Source organism: Enhydra lutris, unplaced genomic scaffold (assembly GCF_002288905.1).
Source record: "Enhydra lutris kenyoni isolate GAN:26980312 unplaced genomic scaffold, ASM228890v2 scaffoldscaffold94, whole genome shotgun sequence".
In the NCBI taxonomy this organism is placed as follows: Eukaryota; Metazoa; Chordata; class Mammalia; order Carnivora; family Mustelidae; genus Enhydra; species Enhydra lutris.
In genome coordinates, this window is record NW_019154178.1 from 1 (window position 1) to 14,991 (window position 14,991).

Consider the following 14,991-nt stretch of genomic DNA (forward strand, 5'->3'; position numbering starts at 1 on the left):
TCCTCAATCAGCTGGGAAATGGCAGCCAAACATGTTGTCCCCTTCTCAGTCCCACGGGCCATCCACCCTGGGAGGACGGATTCGGGAATGCCCGGGAACCACTGTGGGGGCTGCCCAGCCCATGGGCGCAAATGAGGCCCTTGGACCTCAACCTAATGGGAGCCCCGGGAAGTCTGCATCACCAAGGTCAGAAGCTATGCACTGCCACCTTGCCACGGGGGATGGGACACAAGCAGGAGGAGGGTGGCTTTGCCTGGATCCCAGAGCAGATCTGGGCCCCTCTGGGCTGTGTTCCATGCCCCCGCCCAGCCCCTGGCTCACCCGTGCCTTGCCAAGTGTGTGCACCAGCCTCCTGGGAGAGCGGGTATGGAACATATGGAGAGGTCCTACCCCTGATGGCATCCCTAGAAGTAGAAGCCAGAACACCCCCAATGTGCAGACGGGGAGACTGGGGAGGCCCTGAGAGCCACAGGGTGTGTCCGGGCTCATAGCCCTGGGCAGGAGCAGGAGCCCGGTCTGAACCCAGCTCTGTGCCCTCACAGCGGGGACAACAGCTGCACCCAGGCCTCCCAGGGGCTGTGGGGAGGCCGTGTGGGGCTCACTGTATAGACAGGGCATGGGGTGGAGGGTGAGCCTTGAGCAGCTGGGGGAGGGGCGCCCTCAGGGAGCTCTGGTGTGAGGAGGAAGTCGGGTAAGGAGCCCCCAGGCAGTGGTGACCTCACTTCCCTGGACAACAGAGCCCAACGGAATTTGAACCCACGCATCCAGGCACCCACATTCCAGAGACAACTCCCTGCCCAGCTCATTTCTTGGGAGATCCTGAAGGAAGCGACATGTTCTTGTGCTGCCTACTGAAGTCCAGAGGACGCGGGCAGAGGAGAGCTCGCCCGCCAAACACGTCCCCTCACTGGGAAGGTCGCGTCAGGGCTCCCAGAGGCCTCTGGCCCTTTGGCAAGAAGAATCAAAAGGTGACACTGGGAAGCTCAGAGTCAGCCAGCCCCACACCTTCTGATCGACCCGTGTAGCCCCAGGTCTCCTCCCCGTGTGTGTGTGCGTGTGTGTGTGTGTGTGTGTGTGTGTGTGTGTAAAGAGAGCTCATCGGGGGTGGAGACGCCCGAGCAGGAGCAGGCTGATGAGGGGTCAGATGCCTGGTGGGCAGGTCATGTTCACACCCCAGGTGAAGGCTGGCTAGTGGGACGGGTGTGTGGGCCGCACCCTTCTGCCCAGGGTTTATCCTGAGACCCTGCAGGGACGGGCCACTGACCCAGGTGCAGGGCTGTGCACGCGCAGGTCTGTGTGTGATCTGGGAGAAGTTGGGGGACTGGGCAGGAGGACGGTGGGTATGGCCGGGCAGGGTTCTAATGCCTCCTGAACACTCCCCGTCTCTGCCTTGGCAGGCCACGGATGAACTAGGAAGGAGGCGGGAAGACACGCACTCCTCCCTGACCCTGGAGTCCCCAGTCCTGGGAAGGCCTCCGGTACCTCCCAGACCACTGCCCCCGGTACTCCACTGGACTGCGGTCCTGGACACGGAGCCCACAGAGGCCAAGTCCAAGGGTGAGAAGGCTGGGATGGGGTGCCTGTGGCTGTGTGGGGATGGGTCGGTGCTGGGCCCCACAGGGAGAAGCCCCCATAGGCTGGTGTGGGGCCCGGAGCCACGACTTGGCTCGGAGCACCCAGGGGGTGGACTGCCGTCAGGGAGACGTCCCGGGGAAGGTTCCTTCGTGGCTGCGGCTTCTCCGGGAGGCCCTGGGCTGTGCTCTGTCTCTGCAAAGCCACAGGGAGAGGCAGGCCCGCGGGTGACCTTCTCTCCTCTAACAGCTACTCCAGCAGAGGAGCTAGACCCACTCCCAACTTCAGCAACTCCGGAGGGGGACACGGTTGGTGACTGGACACACTTCAGCAGGAGACCGGGAGCTGACAGGTGACCGGGCGCCTGTCCACGGAGATGCTGATGCTGTCCACGGAGAGCCGGTTCCTGCTCCTGCCCCCACCCCTGCTCCTGCCGCTCCCCCTTCCCCTGCCCCTGCCAGAGCTACCCCCACTTCCCCTGCCCCTGCCTGTCCTGCCCCAGACACAGCTCCTGCCCTTGACCCTGCACCGGCCATCACCCCTGCACTTGCCCCAGCTCCTGCTCCTGCTCCTTCCCCTGCCCCCATCCCTTCTCTTTTCCCTGCCAGAGCCACTGCCCCGGCACCTGCCCCTGCACCTGCCCCAGACCCAGGTCCTACCCCTGTTCCTGCCCCTTCCCTTGCCCCTCCCCGTGCCCCTGCCAGGACGGCCTCCCCTTCCCCTGCCTGTGCCCCTGTTCCTGCCCCAGACCAAGCTCCTGCCCTTGACCCTGCACCAGTCTTCACCACTGCACTTGTCCCAGCTCCTGCTCCTGCCCCTTCCCCTTTCCCTGCCCCTGCCCCTGCCCCTGCCCTTGTCCCTTCTCCTTTCCCTGCCAGGGCCACTGCCCCTGCACCTGCCCCAGACCCAGGTCCTACCCCTGTTCTTGCCCCTGCCCCTGCCCCTGCCCCTGCCCCGGCCCCTGCCAGGACAGCCTCCCCTTCCCCTGCCTGCGCCCCTGTTCCTGCCCCAGACCCAGACCCTGCCCCTGCTTCTTCCCCTTCGACTGCCCCCGTTCCTTCCCCTGGCCCTGCCAGGACCACTGCCCCTTCCCCTGCCCCTGCCTATGCCCCTGTTCCCGCCCCAGACCCAGACCCTGTCCCTTGCTCCTGCTCCTTTCCCCGCCCTGGCCTGTGCTCCTGTTCCTGTCTCTGACCCAGCTCCTGCTCTGGGTCCTGCACTGGCCACGACTGCTGACCCTGTCCCCACCCCGATCCCAACCCCTGCCCCTACACCTGCTCCTGCGGGGCTCCCAGGCCCGCCCCCAGAGCCCACAACCCTGCGGGGAGATCTCCCCATAAAAACACCGTCCGTTCCCTCCCCTGTCCCCGACATCCCCCCAGAATGTTTCATCCCCTTCCCCTGTGTTCTTCCTCTCCTGTGTGTAGTCACCGTTATCGTCGCCGTCCCTCTCCTCTATGCTGTGTATTGTTTATTTTAAATAAAAGTTCTTGTTTTCCCCTGAACACGTCATGAGCATGAAGTCCATGCCCAACGCCGTGCCACCACACCCCAGAACCTCGCTGCAGGATAGCTCCTTCCCCAAAGGAGACCCCGAGCCCAAGCCCTCCCTGCCCATTGCTCCCCCAGCCTGGCCCCTCGCAACCCCGGAGCTGCTTTCTCTTTCTGTTCCTGCACGTGTTCTGGAGGTTTCTGGAAGTGGAATCCCTCACTAGGTGCCTTTGTGTCTGCACCTATTTTCAAAGGGCACTCGTGTTGTTTGTTTCTCTGTTGGACATAGAATTGCCCTTATTGGATGTTGAAATGCCCAATGGATTACAGATGAGATAAGGGACCCCTTTAGGAATTCTGGTCACAATCTTGGGGCCAAGGCCTCTGTTCCTGCTGGGACCCCACAGTCAGTCCCCAGACAGGACACGGACACATTTCCCCAGACAGGGAAATGCAGAACGCTGGAAGACACACCGCAGAGGGCAAAAGCATCGCTCACAACCCTAGGCCAGAGAAAGGTTTCCCATGGGTCTGCTCCGATCCATGCTCCAAGTCACTGGGTCCCACAGGGACAGAGACAGGGACAGAGACGAAACACGCGCAAGTTCAAGGGGGAGGAGAGGCACACAGGGAGTGTGTGTCAGGAGATGCAGGAGCTCCCGGGGAAGGACTCAGGCAAAGGAAACCCTGGGGAGGCAGTGCTGGTCACCCTCAGACTGGCACGTGTCTGGTCTGGGGACCAACAGCCCTGGGGAGGACGTGAGGAAGCAGAGGTCCAATGCAGGTCCCCTGGAGAGAAGGGGGACAGGCACCCCTGTCTGAGACAACAGTGAGCGGCACCCTCCCAGGCCACAGGTGCACCTATCACCTAGCAGGGCTCAGTCAGGGACTCACCCCCAGAAACTCTGGCTCGGTTTTGCACAGATGTGTTTTCAGTAGTATTTGGCACAGCAGTGGTGGAGACAGCAGGGACTGGAACAATGTTCATGCCCAAGGAGATGGATGGGATCCTCATCCCAGTCCTCAAGACAGAATGTCCTGTGGCTACTTTCTCAGTGTTTTCTGGGGCACAGGATCGGGGTAGGCCCTCCTGAGACCCCACTCATGCCACCCTGCTCCTGGAACATTCATAATTGTTTAAGGAGGAGGTGGAGAGGATCCAGGATGACAGAGGGCCAAGGAGAAAGAAGGTCAGCACTGGGAGGACAGATGGACGTGCCCCGAGCCACCATCCAAGGCCTAACCCGCACCCAAACCCTAATCCTAACCCTAACCCAAACCCAAGCCCGAACCCGAACCCCTAACCCATAACCCTAGCCCCAAACCCGAACCCTGATCCCAAACCCGAACCCTAACCTGAACCCAAACCCACCTGCACACGGTCTGTCTGTTTGCTGCCCTTGAGCAGAGCAGAGGCTGGGCTGAGCCGGGTGCGGGTGTCCGGGGGAGATGGCCAAGCTGGCCACAGATGCTACCTGCGGAGGACCTATATAGTACCAGCTCCTGGTCCTCAGCTAAGATGAAACAACCGTTAGGTGTAGTGACCTATTTCTGTGGACAGGTCATGTGCCCAGTGCCGGGGTGACTCTATCTTCTCTCACTGAATGTTTAAAAACACCTTAGGCAGGTAAGAATACTGTCCATAGTTAATGTATGTGACTTGACCCTGACCCTCACCAAAATCTCTAGTTATGATATACTCGATTTAGAACATTGCTCATAAATTAGAGGATGGTTTTTATGAACTAAGGAATTCAGGGACAAACCTTCTGTCTTCTCCCTTGAAGCCGGTAAATCAGAACACATTCAGCCACGTGCTACCTGAAGAGTGGCCACACGGGGGCAACAGGGAGTCAACAGTGCCCCAAACCCCACTGCAAAGCCAATTCTTCCCTCATCCTGTCAAACCATGTTCATTCAGTATTTACAGATCATTGTAGAGATTATGAAAAGTGTGGCTTTGCTGAGTTTTTTAAAACCAAACTAATTCTCTCAACCTGTTCAGAATTGAAGATGTTTTGTAAAATCTCAGACTTGGCGAGCAGATGAAGGCCCAGACCTGGGAAAAGGCTATTACTGTTGAATCTCTTCAGGTCTACTTAGGAAACAAGGACGACTTCCACTCCACTTCGTTGCAGGAAGAATCAGCATCCGCTCACAGCACTGAATCCACACAAAAGAGTGCAACTCAGAGGAAAACAAAGCAGAATCCACAGCCTCCAGAAACAGAGAAAGAGCCGCACCCAAGAACCAAGAAGAGAGACCAGGAAGGCTCTGCACAGGCCAATTTGCATTTCTGTAGATCCTCTGGACCTAGACTGCCCCCAGTGCCCCTGGGGGTCGTGGGTCAGGCCCGGCGCACACCCTGATGCTGCACTGTTGGAACCCGTGACAAGCCCAAGGAGATGGATGATCCCTTCCTCCACGACACACCCCCTACCCCTGGACGACTCCAGGCTGCTTCTTGGAACTCCCATTCCTCTTTCTGACCAGATGGTTCACTTTTCCCATCAAGGCCATAATATAGAGTTCATCTAACTACTTTCTATTCTGTCATCTAAATTTTTCTTTGTCATGTTTGCTCTAAAACTAACCCTTGCATCACCTACCCTGATGTAGAATCACTTGTTCCTTTGCATGACTTAAATGTGGACCCCGAGTGCCCTCACAATGTCATGGGACTAGTGTCCTGGGCAAGGTCCTCACTAAGCTGGCTCAGCCGTTGCAGTGAACACCTGATCCAGGCACTGCTATTTTCGTGCAAGTAAGGCAGCACAGCCAAAACCTTGGTTTGGGCTCAGAATTGCTCATGGCCCCTCTGCCACATCAGATGACCTGCAGTCACACCCTGAAGACACTGACTAGTCCAGTGTTGCCCTGGGGAATGTCCATGGAACAGCCACTTTGTCCAATGGGGGAGCTCCATAGGAGTGGCAACGACGGGTTTCGGAACTTCTGAGATAGAAGCCACCTTGGAGACTGCCCAGAACTTCCTAGGAGTTCATTCCATCGTCTTGAATGAATCCATTCATCTAAAAACATTTCCTCATTTTAGAAATGATGAGCTTGAAGCTCCAAGGAAGTGATTCTCCTAAGTCATGCTGGAAATCAGAGAACGAGCCAGACTGAGAGGGGAGACGGCCTCCAGCGGGTTCCCCCAGAGCGGCTTCAGCTGGAGCCGCAATCACCCATTGATCTTTCCTGGACTCCCCGACTCTCATGGGACTCTTCATGGGGCCTATTCTGGGAACAAGGGTCATGTCAGGGCCACAGAAACCTCTGACACTGGTTGTAACGAGACTCTGGGATGTCAGTGGAGTCCCAACCCATGGGCCATCTCAGAGTTTGTCTGCAAAGATACGGTTGGTGAGAAACCCAGATGCTGACAGAGGGTAGAGGAAGATGGAAATGGCTAGGGAAAGAGGGGGTGCTCACATCACATCTGGCCCCAGACACGGTGGTGTCCAGCAGGACGAGTCCTCCAATGCCACCAGCGGCTTCACAGAGCTCACCCCTAAAGTCTGAGGCTGAGCTTCCCACATGGGTCATGAGCTCCCCGGCCAGCTCAGGGGAGCATGACGCAGGATATAAGAAAGCCACGGCCTTGACAGATGTATAGTCGTGAAGCAGTAGCCTTCTCCAAATATATTCTGAAATGGTAAAAAATTCACTGACAAAACATGGATATTTTTTATTAAAAAGAAAGCCATACTTGTTTATTAATAAATATTTATGGAATATCTACTTAGTGCAAACGTATAGCTCTGGTCCCACATGGGAGCTTGCAAAGAGCATGGGATCAGTGATAGGAAGGAATACACGCTAAGCGCCAAGAAAGCCGTCCTATTCAGAGAGGCCCATTAAGGAAGCCCACAGAGAAGATGCTTTTCAGCCAAGACCAAAAAGACAGGGCCAGCGAATCCATCTGGCAGAAGAGTGACAGAGCAACTCTATTTTTAATTATTTTGACAATAAAACATAAACATCAAGATATTTTGACTTAGGGGCACCTGAGTGGCTCAGTGGGTTAAGCCTCTGCCTTCGGCTCAGGTCATGATCTCAGGGTCCTGGAATCGAGCCCCGCACCGGGCTCTCTGCTCAGCAGGGAGCCTGCTTCCTCCTCTCTCTCTATCTGCCTCTCTGCCTGCTTGTGACCTCTGTCAAATAAATAAATAAAATCTTTTTTTTAAAAAAAGATATTTTGACTTAAATGTTGCTTTGGAACATTTGGTGCTTTTCCCTAACTATTTGGGATAAAAGCTAACCTTTACTCACTGTAAAATACTCTAAGAAAATGTCTTGTTTAAGCACTGACATCTTTTATTAAAAGGCAAATAAATTGACCCTGGCTAACCAGAACGAGAATCCTTAAGCCCTAACCCCAGAGCTAACCCTACCACAAGGGGGCAGCACACACCTTGCTCTTGCCTGGGAGAGTTGGCCCACTCCTTGGTCATTCCTCCCCATCTCCTTTGTTTTCTTCTCTGTTTTCTCCCTGCTGCACAACTTGTTAATTACAGGAAATAACCTGTAAGCATGGGTTCCACCAAAACCAAGTCAGTCACTCACGTTATTCTTCAAATGGTTATCAGATGTCTCTCCCACGCCAAACTTATCATCCAGGAATGAGCAAACATGACAACACCCTCTTTTGGGGAGCTAACACAACTGGGGCAGCCCCAGAAGCCGGTACTTGGATGCCAACATGCTAATGCACATGGAAAAGGGCTGCACACCTCCCAGGTGTTCCTGACAAGCAAAGGAAGCCAACGGGGAGATGCTGAGATACTACTGGTCAGGAACCTGTAGAAGAATCTGGAACCTCAAAAATAATGAAGGTTCTACAAGAGATACGAGAGGAGGAAGAATTGGAAAAACAGACGACACAAACAGAAAAAGGGGCCACCAGGTTTTTCCATTAAGGAAGTACAGTTTCCCAGAAATCACGATGGCTCTGAGGGAAGCCAGCTGAGGTGGAATTGGGGGGCAGTGATTGGACTCAGGGCCACAGCACATGGAGATCTAAGAAGCCAGGTCGCTGGAAGGGTCACGCTGGGGATGCCGGAGCAGTGTGGCCAGGGGCAGCATGTCTCAGGGACCTCAGTGCAGGACACAAGGGGCAGTCAAAGCTTAGTGTAGACTGAGCCCAAAGGTACAGGAAGGGGTCGACAGTACCCATGTCCCCCCATTACACACAGAACAAGCAGTGGGGCGCCAAGGTAAGCTCTCCATGGAAGAGGATCGGGGGTCCTGCGCTGGTATAGAAGCAAGGAAAAGGGAGGGGCTGAAGTGAGAGCACATGGGGAGGAGGATGTGCAGCGGGGAGGGCAGCAAGAGGGCAGGGAATGGGGGATAAGGTTGTGGAGGGGAAAAGCCTGGAAAGGGCAGGGCCCAGGCTCAAGCTGCTCTGTTAGTAGAGGAAACATGCCTTTATCTGCAGGGTAGCAGCAGAAAACCAGGGGGTCAGACAGGGCCCTGGGGCCATGAGGCTAGTGGTATTCATAGAGCCCACCAAGACTGCATCGAAACCCAGAGTCAGTGCAAAAAAGGACGTGAAGGCCGGCAGAACCAACCTCTTCCCCTAATGAATAAGAAAAGGGAGTCCCAGACACAGAAATATTTTCCAAAGCCCATCCAACAAGTCTGGAGAAGCTAGGACTAGAGTCCAGCACTCAGCCGTGAGCTTGCACCCAGGACCCTGCAGGCTGAAGGGCACAGAGCCTGGGGAAGGTTTACCTGTGTGCCTCTGTTCTGGCCCCACTATAATACCTGGTTTGATACCAACAACGGAGAAGAGACAAACTTCCCTGAGACACAACAGCTGGATGGGGGCAGACCCGTGGGGACACAGACCCACTCTTGGTTCTGGGCACCGTGAAGGAAGACATGCTTACATGGTCGCTTAATTGTTTTAGCCACAGCTGAGGAAACCATACCCTTTTCTTTCAACAGCAGCCTCCAGAATCACTGTCTGGAACCAGGGGAATGGCCCCAAATCAGGGCCTAGCAGGAGACTCTGAGATTCCCCAAGGAGAACACCCCACTCCCCATCACCCCACATCCCAATCTCTGGCCTTGGTTGGCAGAGAGGGGGATAGATGGCTTCGGGGCAGCGATGAATGGAGCCAGAAATAGCCCCACCCATGTCAGGACCTCTACGAGCTCAGCCCTAGGCTCTCCTGAGCTGGGACCAGCCTGGGCCCAGGGGGCCACTATGGTCTGCTGATACAAGGGAGCCCACTGCCCACCTGTTTCAAAGCCTGCCCAGCAGCTCACTCCTACCCGCTGCTGCTCCTGGTCTCCGCCTCCCCCCATTTTACTTCAATCCTGGGTTAACCTTCTGCAGTCACAGACAAAGCTCTACGGAGAGTCACGGGGCAACAGACCAGTATGCGACATTACGCTTCTTGTTTCTTCATTTATTCATGCATTCCCGCATTTACTCATCCAACAGACATTCATCCAGCACCTATGGAGCTGGGCCTGACCCAGGGCTGCAGAAGTGACTTGCACGGCAGGCTGGACAGTCAGAGCCTCGGGCTGGGCCCACAGCCCAAGCTGTGACCCTGGGGTTGTGCTTTCTTCAGCACACCATGCCTTCCTCTTAATGCTTTTATTTTTCTTTAGAATTAGTGGACCAATTTTATAAGCAGGAGTTTTCACATAAAACTGATATTTTCTGGGCCTTCAGGAGATGGGACGACACCTGGTCCACTTTCCCACCACAGCCTGAGGCTGAGGACCACTGCCCTTCCAGGAAAGAAGGGTCCCATTTGCCACCACTCCCTAGTGTCCCCGGCCGGAGGCCTTGCGTGAATCGTCCCAACTTGCCCTTCTGGTGATGCTGCTGCCCCAGAGCCTGCAGCCTCCAGGGTCGCTCCAGTGCCTGCCTCCTGCGAAAACTCCTGCCTGGGGTCCGCGGCCAAGAGCGCACGTGCTCTCACAGAGCCCGCAGAGGGCACCGTGGGGCGCACGGCTGAGTCCCAGGCACCTGCTGGGGCTCCTGGCAGATTCCCTAGCAGCCCGAGCTTCCTCCGCAGGTGCAAACAAGGGAGGGCCGACCTCGCCCTGCTCCGTTCACTCTGTCAGGGGGTGACTGGCTCGGCCACTGCAGCACACATCCAGCGAGGCTGTACTAAATGCTGGCTGTGTGTTTGGCACTGTGCCAGGCCCTGCCCCTAGCTCCCAAGATGTGATTAGGAACGTGAGATATAAGATTATGTCCCCTCCGTGTATGATGACTCATCCATCACGTTCCCCCAGCATCTAGCACTGTGTGGCACGTAGTAGGTGTTCAACCAATACTGATATTAATGAATGAAACAATAACTAATAAGCATGTCTCCTACCTACTGAGTTCTTCCCCCTTTACACGTACAGCCTCAATTCTCAAAACAGGCTGTTCTTTTCCCGTTTTAATGACCAAGAAGTGAGCCCAGAGAGGTTAAGTAAACTGCCTAAGGTCACACAGCCAGTCTGAGCTCTTAACCACAATTCCATGTGCCGTCTCAGCAGAGCAAGGCAGGACGTGCTCGAGACCACGGTGCAGCACACACAGTGGCTGCCTGGGGCTTTCAGAAGGCCGAGCAGGGAAGAGGGGCTGAGCAGTCAAAGAAGATTCATGACGACGGGACAGAGACGCTGGTGGAGGTGAAAAAAGACACCTTTCCAGATGCAGGAAAGGTCGGAGGGAGCAAAAGCATAAGGGCAGCACGCATAGTTAAGTCCTCCGTGCGTGCTTCCTGGGCCGGGGGGTTGGGGGGCGGCGCGAGGCTGCCACACTGGGTGAGATCCTTCAGCAAGTGTGAGGTCTCCCGTCAACCAAGCCCCGGGCTGTGTCCTCAGGAGGGTGGGAACAGGAAGAACCTCCCTAGAGGATCTACAGGCAGTTGTCAGAGAAAGGCAACATACGTGCACAACCCAGGAGAGGATGCATTGAGAGTCGGAAGTGGGGGGAACGATTCTGGGGGAAGAACAGTTGTTTTCAGTTGAGGAGAGCAGGCAGGCTTCCGGGCGAGGTGGCGTCTGAACCAAGCCACGAGGGGTCGGTAGGGCTGCCCCCTGTCGTGGGTGAAGGACACTCGGGTGAAAGCCCCGAAGACAAAGGCCTGGGGTGAGTGTGGCAGGTGGGCCCCGGAGACCCCAGGGGAGGGGGCGGGAGGGGACGGCCGGCGGGGCAGGGCCGTGCTTCCTGGGAGCTTTTTGTGCTGTGCTAAGCAGCTCAGCTTCCTGCCCCGGGCAAGGGAGGTCTGTAGTCAGGGAGGGACCCGTCTTGCCTAATGAGAAGCTACATAAAAATATTTTGTCTTCTAGGTTGTAAGTTCCTAAAGGCATGGCTGTAGAGACGCAGTCCTCCTGAGGCTCTCTCACTCAGACTGTAAGAGGGAGGTGTGATCGGAATCACCCTTAAGCAAGAACCAGGATGTCTGGGCCCAGTTCCTGCGAGGTCACCAAGCAGGCCCCGCTCTGGCCTCAGTTTCCTCCTCTGCCATACAAGGGGCTGGAGCACTTCCAACAACTCTCCTAGCCCCAACTCATACCCCACGAGTCTCAGAACCCCACGCCAACACCTCAGCCTCCAAGGAGGGCTTATCAGGGAGCCAGGCAGACATAGGAAGGCTCCATGGGCCTGGCTGGGCCACACACATGCGGAGCAGGGGGAGAGTGAGGGCCGCCCGGGGAGGTGCGGCTCACTGACTCAGGTAGGGCAGAGGGTTGGGGTGGAGAGGAAGTGAGCTCCCCAGCCAGCTTCCTCCCAAACCAGCTCCAGGCCCAGGGCTGGGCATTTCACAAAAAAGCCCAAGGAACTTTGTGGACATTTCCTGTCCCGCCCCAACCCCTTTCCTGGCACTGACAGTCCAACTCAGGGTTGCCACACTGCTCACCTGTGAAGCAATCTTCGCACGAGAGCTGAGGGTCTGGCCAGGGGCCGCCTATAAATGCTGGGCACACACAGTGCCGTCACATTCCTCTGTGTGGCTCTGTGACTTGGGTAAGTGAGCTCTCAGCTTCCCCCCCAAACCCCGACTCCTTCCTCACCTCCCCGCCACGACAGGCCTCCTCCAAGGCCTCCTCCCTGAAGCCCTCCTGGATTGACCCACCTACTTGAAAATTCCCTCACCATTTCTTGGCTCCTATTCTGCCTGAGCCCCTTGTCCTCAAACACCCTGCTCTTTAGCCTTCTCCAGACACCTAAGCCCACCCCTCCCATGTGTGGGGCGTATCTTCTCTCAGTCCCATCGCAGCTTCTTTTCCTTCTGTCTCCCCTGCTGTTCCTACGTGCAGCCTGTGGGAGGTGTCCAGGGAGCTCAGCAGCCTTTTCTTCCGAACACCTGAGCGCCCACACATCCGCTCCTCAGACAGGGTGCGGGAATATAGGAAGATGGCGGACCAGATGTCCCAGCTGGAGTGCAGCATCGAGACTATCATCAACATCTTCCACCAGTACTCTGTGCGGCTGGGGCACCCAGACACGCTCAACCAGAAGGAACTGAAACAGCTCGTCAAAAAGGAGCTGCCCAACTTCCTCAAGGTAGGCAGAGGATCCTAGCAGGCCTGGGGCAGCCCGGGCAGTCTGGGCTGAGGCGGGGGGCACGAGGGTGCTCTCTGCAGGGCCACTCCTTCAGCCCAGCCTGCAGAGGCACCGGCTGCCCTGTCCCTAGAGTTGCTCCAAGTTAGAGAGCAGAGTGACTGGCAGCTATGCCGTGTGCAGGGCCCCGTCCCAGGTTGGAGTGCGTAGTGGCAAACAGGGACCCACGGTTGGGATACACAGCAAAGACGCTGGGCAACAAAGAGCGTAGATAAGGCCAATGCCCATCAGTGCCCCAAAGGGTGCAAAAGCGCACTGTGGGTGACTTGGGCTGGGTGGGGAGAGCCGACTCGGTGGGTTGGCAAGGAGGGCCCCTCCGAGGAGGTGACTTTTGGGCTAACGCTAAACTGAGGAGGGAAGCAACTGAGGACACCCCTTGGCAGAAGCGGGGAAGATGTTCACCCCCAGGGCGGTCTCAGTGCGAGGGCTGAGGGGCTCCGGAGTAGGAAACACACCACGTGTGGAAAAGCCCCCATGGGGCAGTGGTGTGCACAAAACACGCAGTAACATAATTAGTTTATTCCCCTGATCTGCAAATGACTAGGCAGCTCTGGGGGGTGGGGGGAAGGAGGAGAATTGGTTTCATCCAATCTTTCAGTTTTCTTTACAAGTTTGGGGACTTTGGGAAAACAGAGGCCTGGACTCAGAAGGGTGAGGTGTCTGAGTTCCAGTCTCGGCTCCATTCCTGGGGAAGGAGGCAGCCTTCCCGGAAGCCCCACACAGCTCAGGAGGCGATACAGCGGGAAGGCTGGCTGCTCCCCACAGGTGCAGACACGGGGAAGCAGGGCGCTTGGTCAGCACGGACAGGAGAGGGTCCAGCCAAGAGCTAGTGGGGGGAGGCTCTCCTCCGTGTGACTCCCACACCTGGCCTAGCACCCACCTCCCTTGTCCAGGAGGGGAAGCTGAGACCCTGCGGGGCCACCGCTCCAGAGTGAACAGGGAACAGGGCAACAGGGAAAAGTGCAGAAGAGAAGGCCGTATGGAGGGGCTGCTGGGGGGGGAAGGGCCTGGGGTCTGAGCTGGGCACCCACAGGGTCTGGGGAAGGGACTCGGCTGAGCTTCTCAGCCAGAGGGCGGGACCAACGGCAGCCTGGCCCCCCACCTCCCATCCTCCCCTCAGCAGACTTCGTCACACCCTTTGGGGTCAATGGACAATATCCACTGCTCTCTGGCCCCACACAGGATACAAAGCATCTTGTTCTCCTAGATGCTGCCCCCTATGTAGGTTGAAATGAATGTCACTAATGAGTAACCTAGAGAGAGAAGGGAGAGGCAGGAAAAGAGAAAGGAGCAGGACAGTCAGGTACACGGATTGGAACAAGGCTGGGCTCATGACCCCCTCCGGCTCCCAGGCCTTGTCAATCCGCAGGAACTAGTTCCCCTTTTCTGCGACGGCTTCCTCAAGGAGGGTACCCAAGTTCACCTATTAAGCTTGTTATAAAGACCAAATGAGGAGACATTTCTGTGCGTACTAACTACATGACCTCAAGCAAGTCTCTTGATCTCAGTTCTTCTGTAAAATGGAGAGAATCGGTGCCCAAGTTATATGCAGAATAAATCCACCAGTGTCACATGTTCCCCACCTGCTAGACCGTGGGCAACCGCCAATGGTCATTTTTAATTTTTTACCTTGGGCCTAGGAGGCAGGTTTCCCTATGCCTTTGCCTGGGGTCATTGGCTGAGCCCCCGTCCCCAGCACTGGCCAAACCACCAGCCTGACCGCCCTGTCCCCCCAACCCACAGAAGCAGAAGAAGAATGACAATGCCATAAACAAGATCTTGGAGGACCTGGACACAAACGGAGACAAGCAGCTGAACTTCGAGGAGTTCTCCATCCTAGTGGGCAAGCTGACAATGGCCTCCCATGAGGAGATGCACAAGAACGCCCCTGAAGGAGAAGGCCACAGCCACGGGCCAGGCTTTGGGCAGGGTGACCAGGGCCACTGCCATAGCCACAGTGGCCATGGCCACGGCCACAGCCACTAGCCAGGAGGCCAGGACACCCTGCCCCTGCCCAACGAGGGCCCCAGAGAGGCCCCACTGCCTTAGCTTGGGGGGCTGGGAAATGGGGAGCAAAATAAAGTCTTCCTCCAAGCCAGCACTGTGCGTCCTTCTTCCACCACTCCTCCCGACCTGTCCTTCCAGGGGCCTGGGTGGCACATGGCCCTGCCCCTTAACGGCTGAACCCCTTCATCTGCTAATGACAGAGTGAAAAGCCACAGCTAAACCCCTTGGACTCACTTCCTGACTGTTTCCTACTCCCACCTCAGGCCCCGCTACTCAGGTCCCTCCATCCAGCTCAGGACTTCCCTGTACTGACCATCATCTGGCTCTCATCC

General features: G+C 56.6%; 1 protein-coding gene across 2 annotated transcripts; it reads left to right on the forward strand.

Moving 5' to 3' along the window:
- The first annotated feature begins 11,568 nt into the window (after nt 1-11,568).
- Nucleotides 11,569-14,746, forward strand: LOC111139010 (protein S100-A9-like). 2 transcript variants are annotated; one of them, XM_022491091.1, is made up of 3 exons: nt 11,569-12,055; nt 12,423-12,595; nt 14,396-14,746. In XM_022491091.1, the coding sequence occupies exons 2-3, from the start codon at nt 12,446-12,448 to the stop codon at nt 14,636-14,638; spliced, it is 393 nt and encodes a 130-aa protein (XP_022346799.1). In that variant the 5' UTR covers nt 11,569-12,055; nt 12,423-12,445; the 3' UTR covers nt 14,639-14,746. The 2 variants fall into 2 exon arrangements, with proteins under 2 accessions (XP_022346799.1, XP_022346800.1); XM_022491092.1 differs by having other exon boundaries at nt 12,427-12,595; nt 14,396-14,652.
- The last annotated feature ends 245 nt before the right edge of the window (nt 14,747-14,991 follow it).

Excerpts from the sequence above, each read along its gene's own strand:
- LOC111139010 (XM_022491091.1), top strand. The coding sequence starts at position 12,446 with ATGGCGGACCAGATGTCCCAGCTGGAGTGCAGCATCGAGACTATCATC. Across the intron at positions 12,596-14,395 it reads AGCTGCCCAACTTCCTCAAG|AAGCAGAAGAAGAATGACAA; the intron begins GTAGGCAGAGGA and ends CCCAACCCACAG.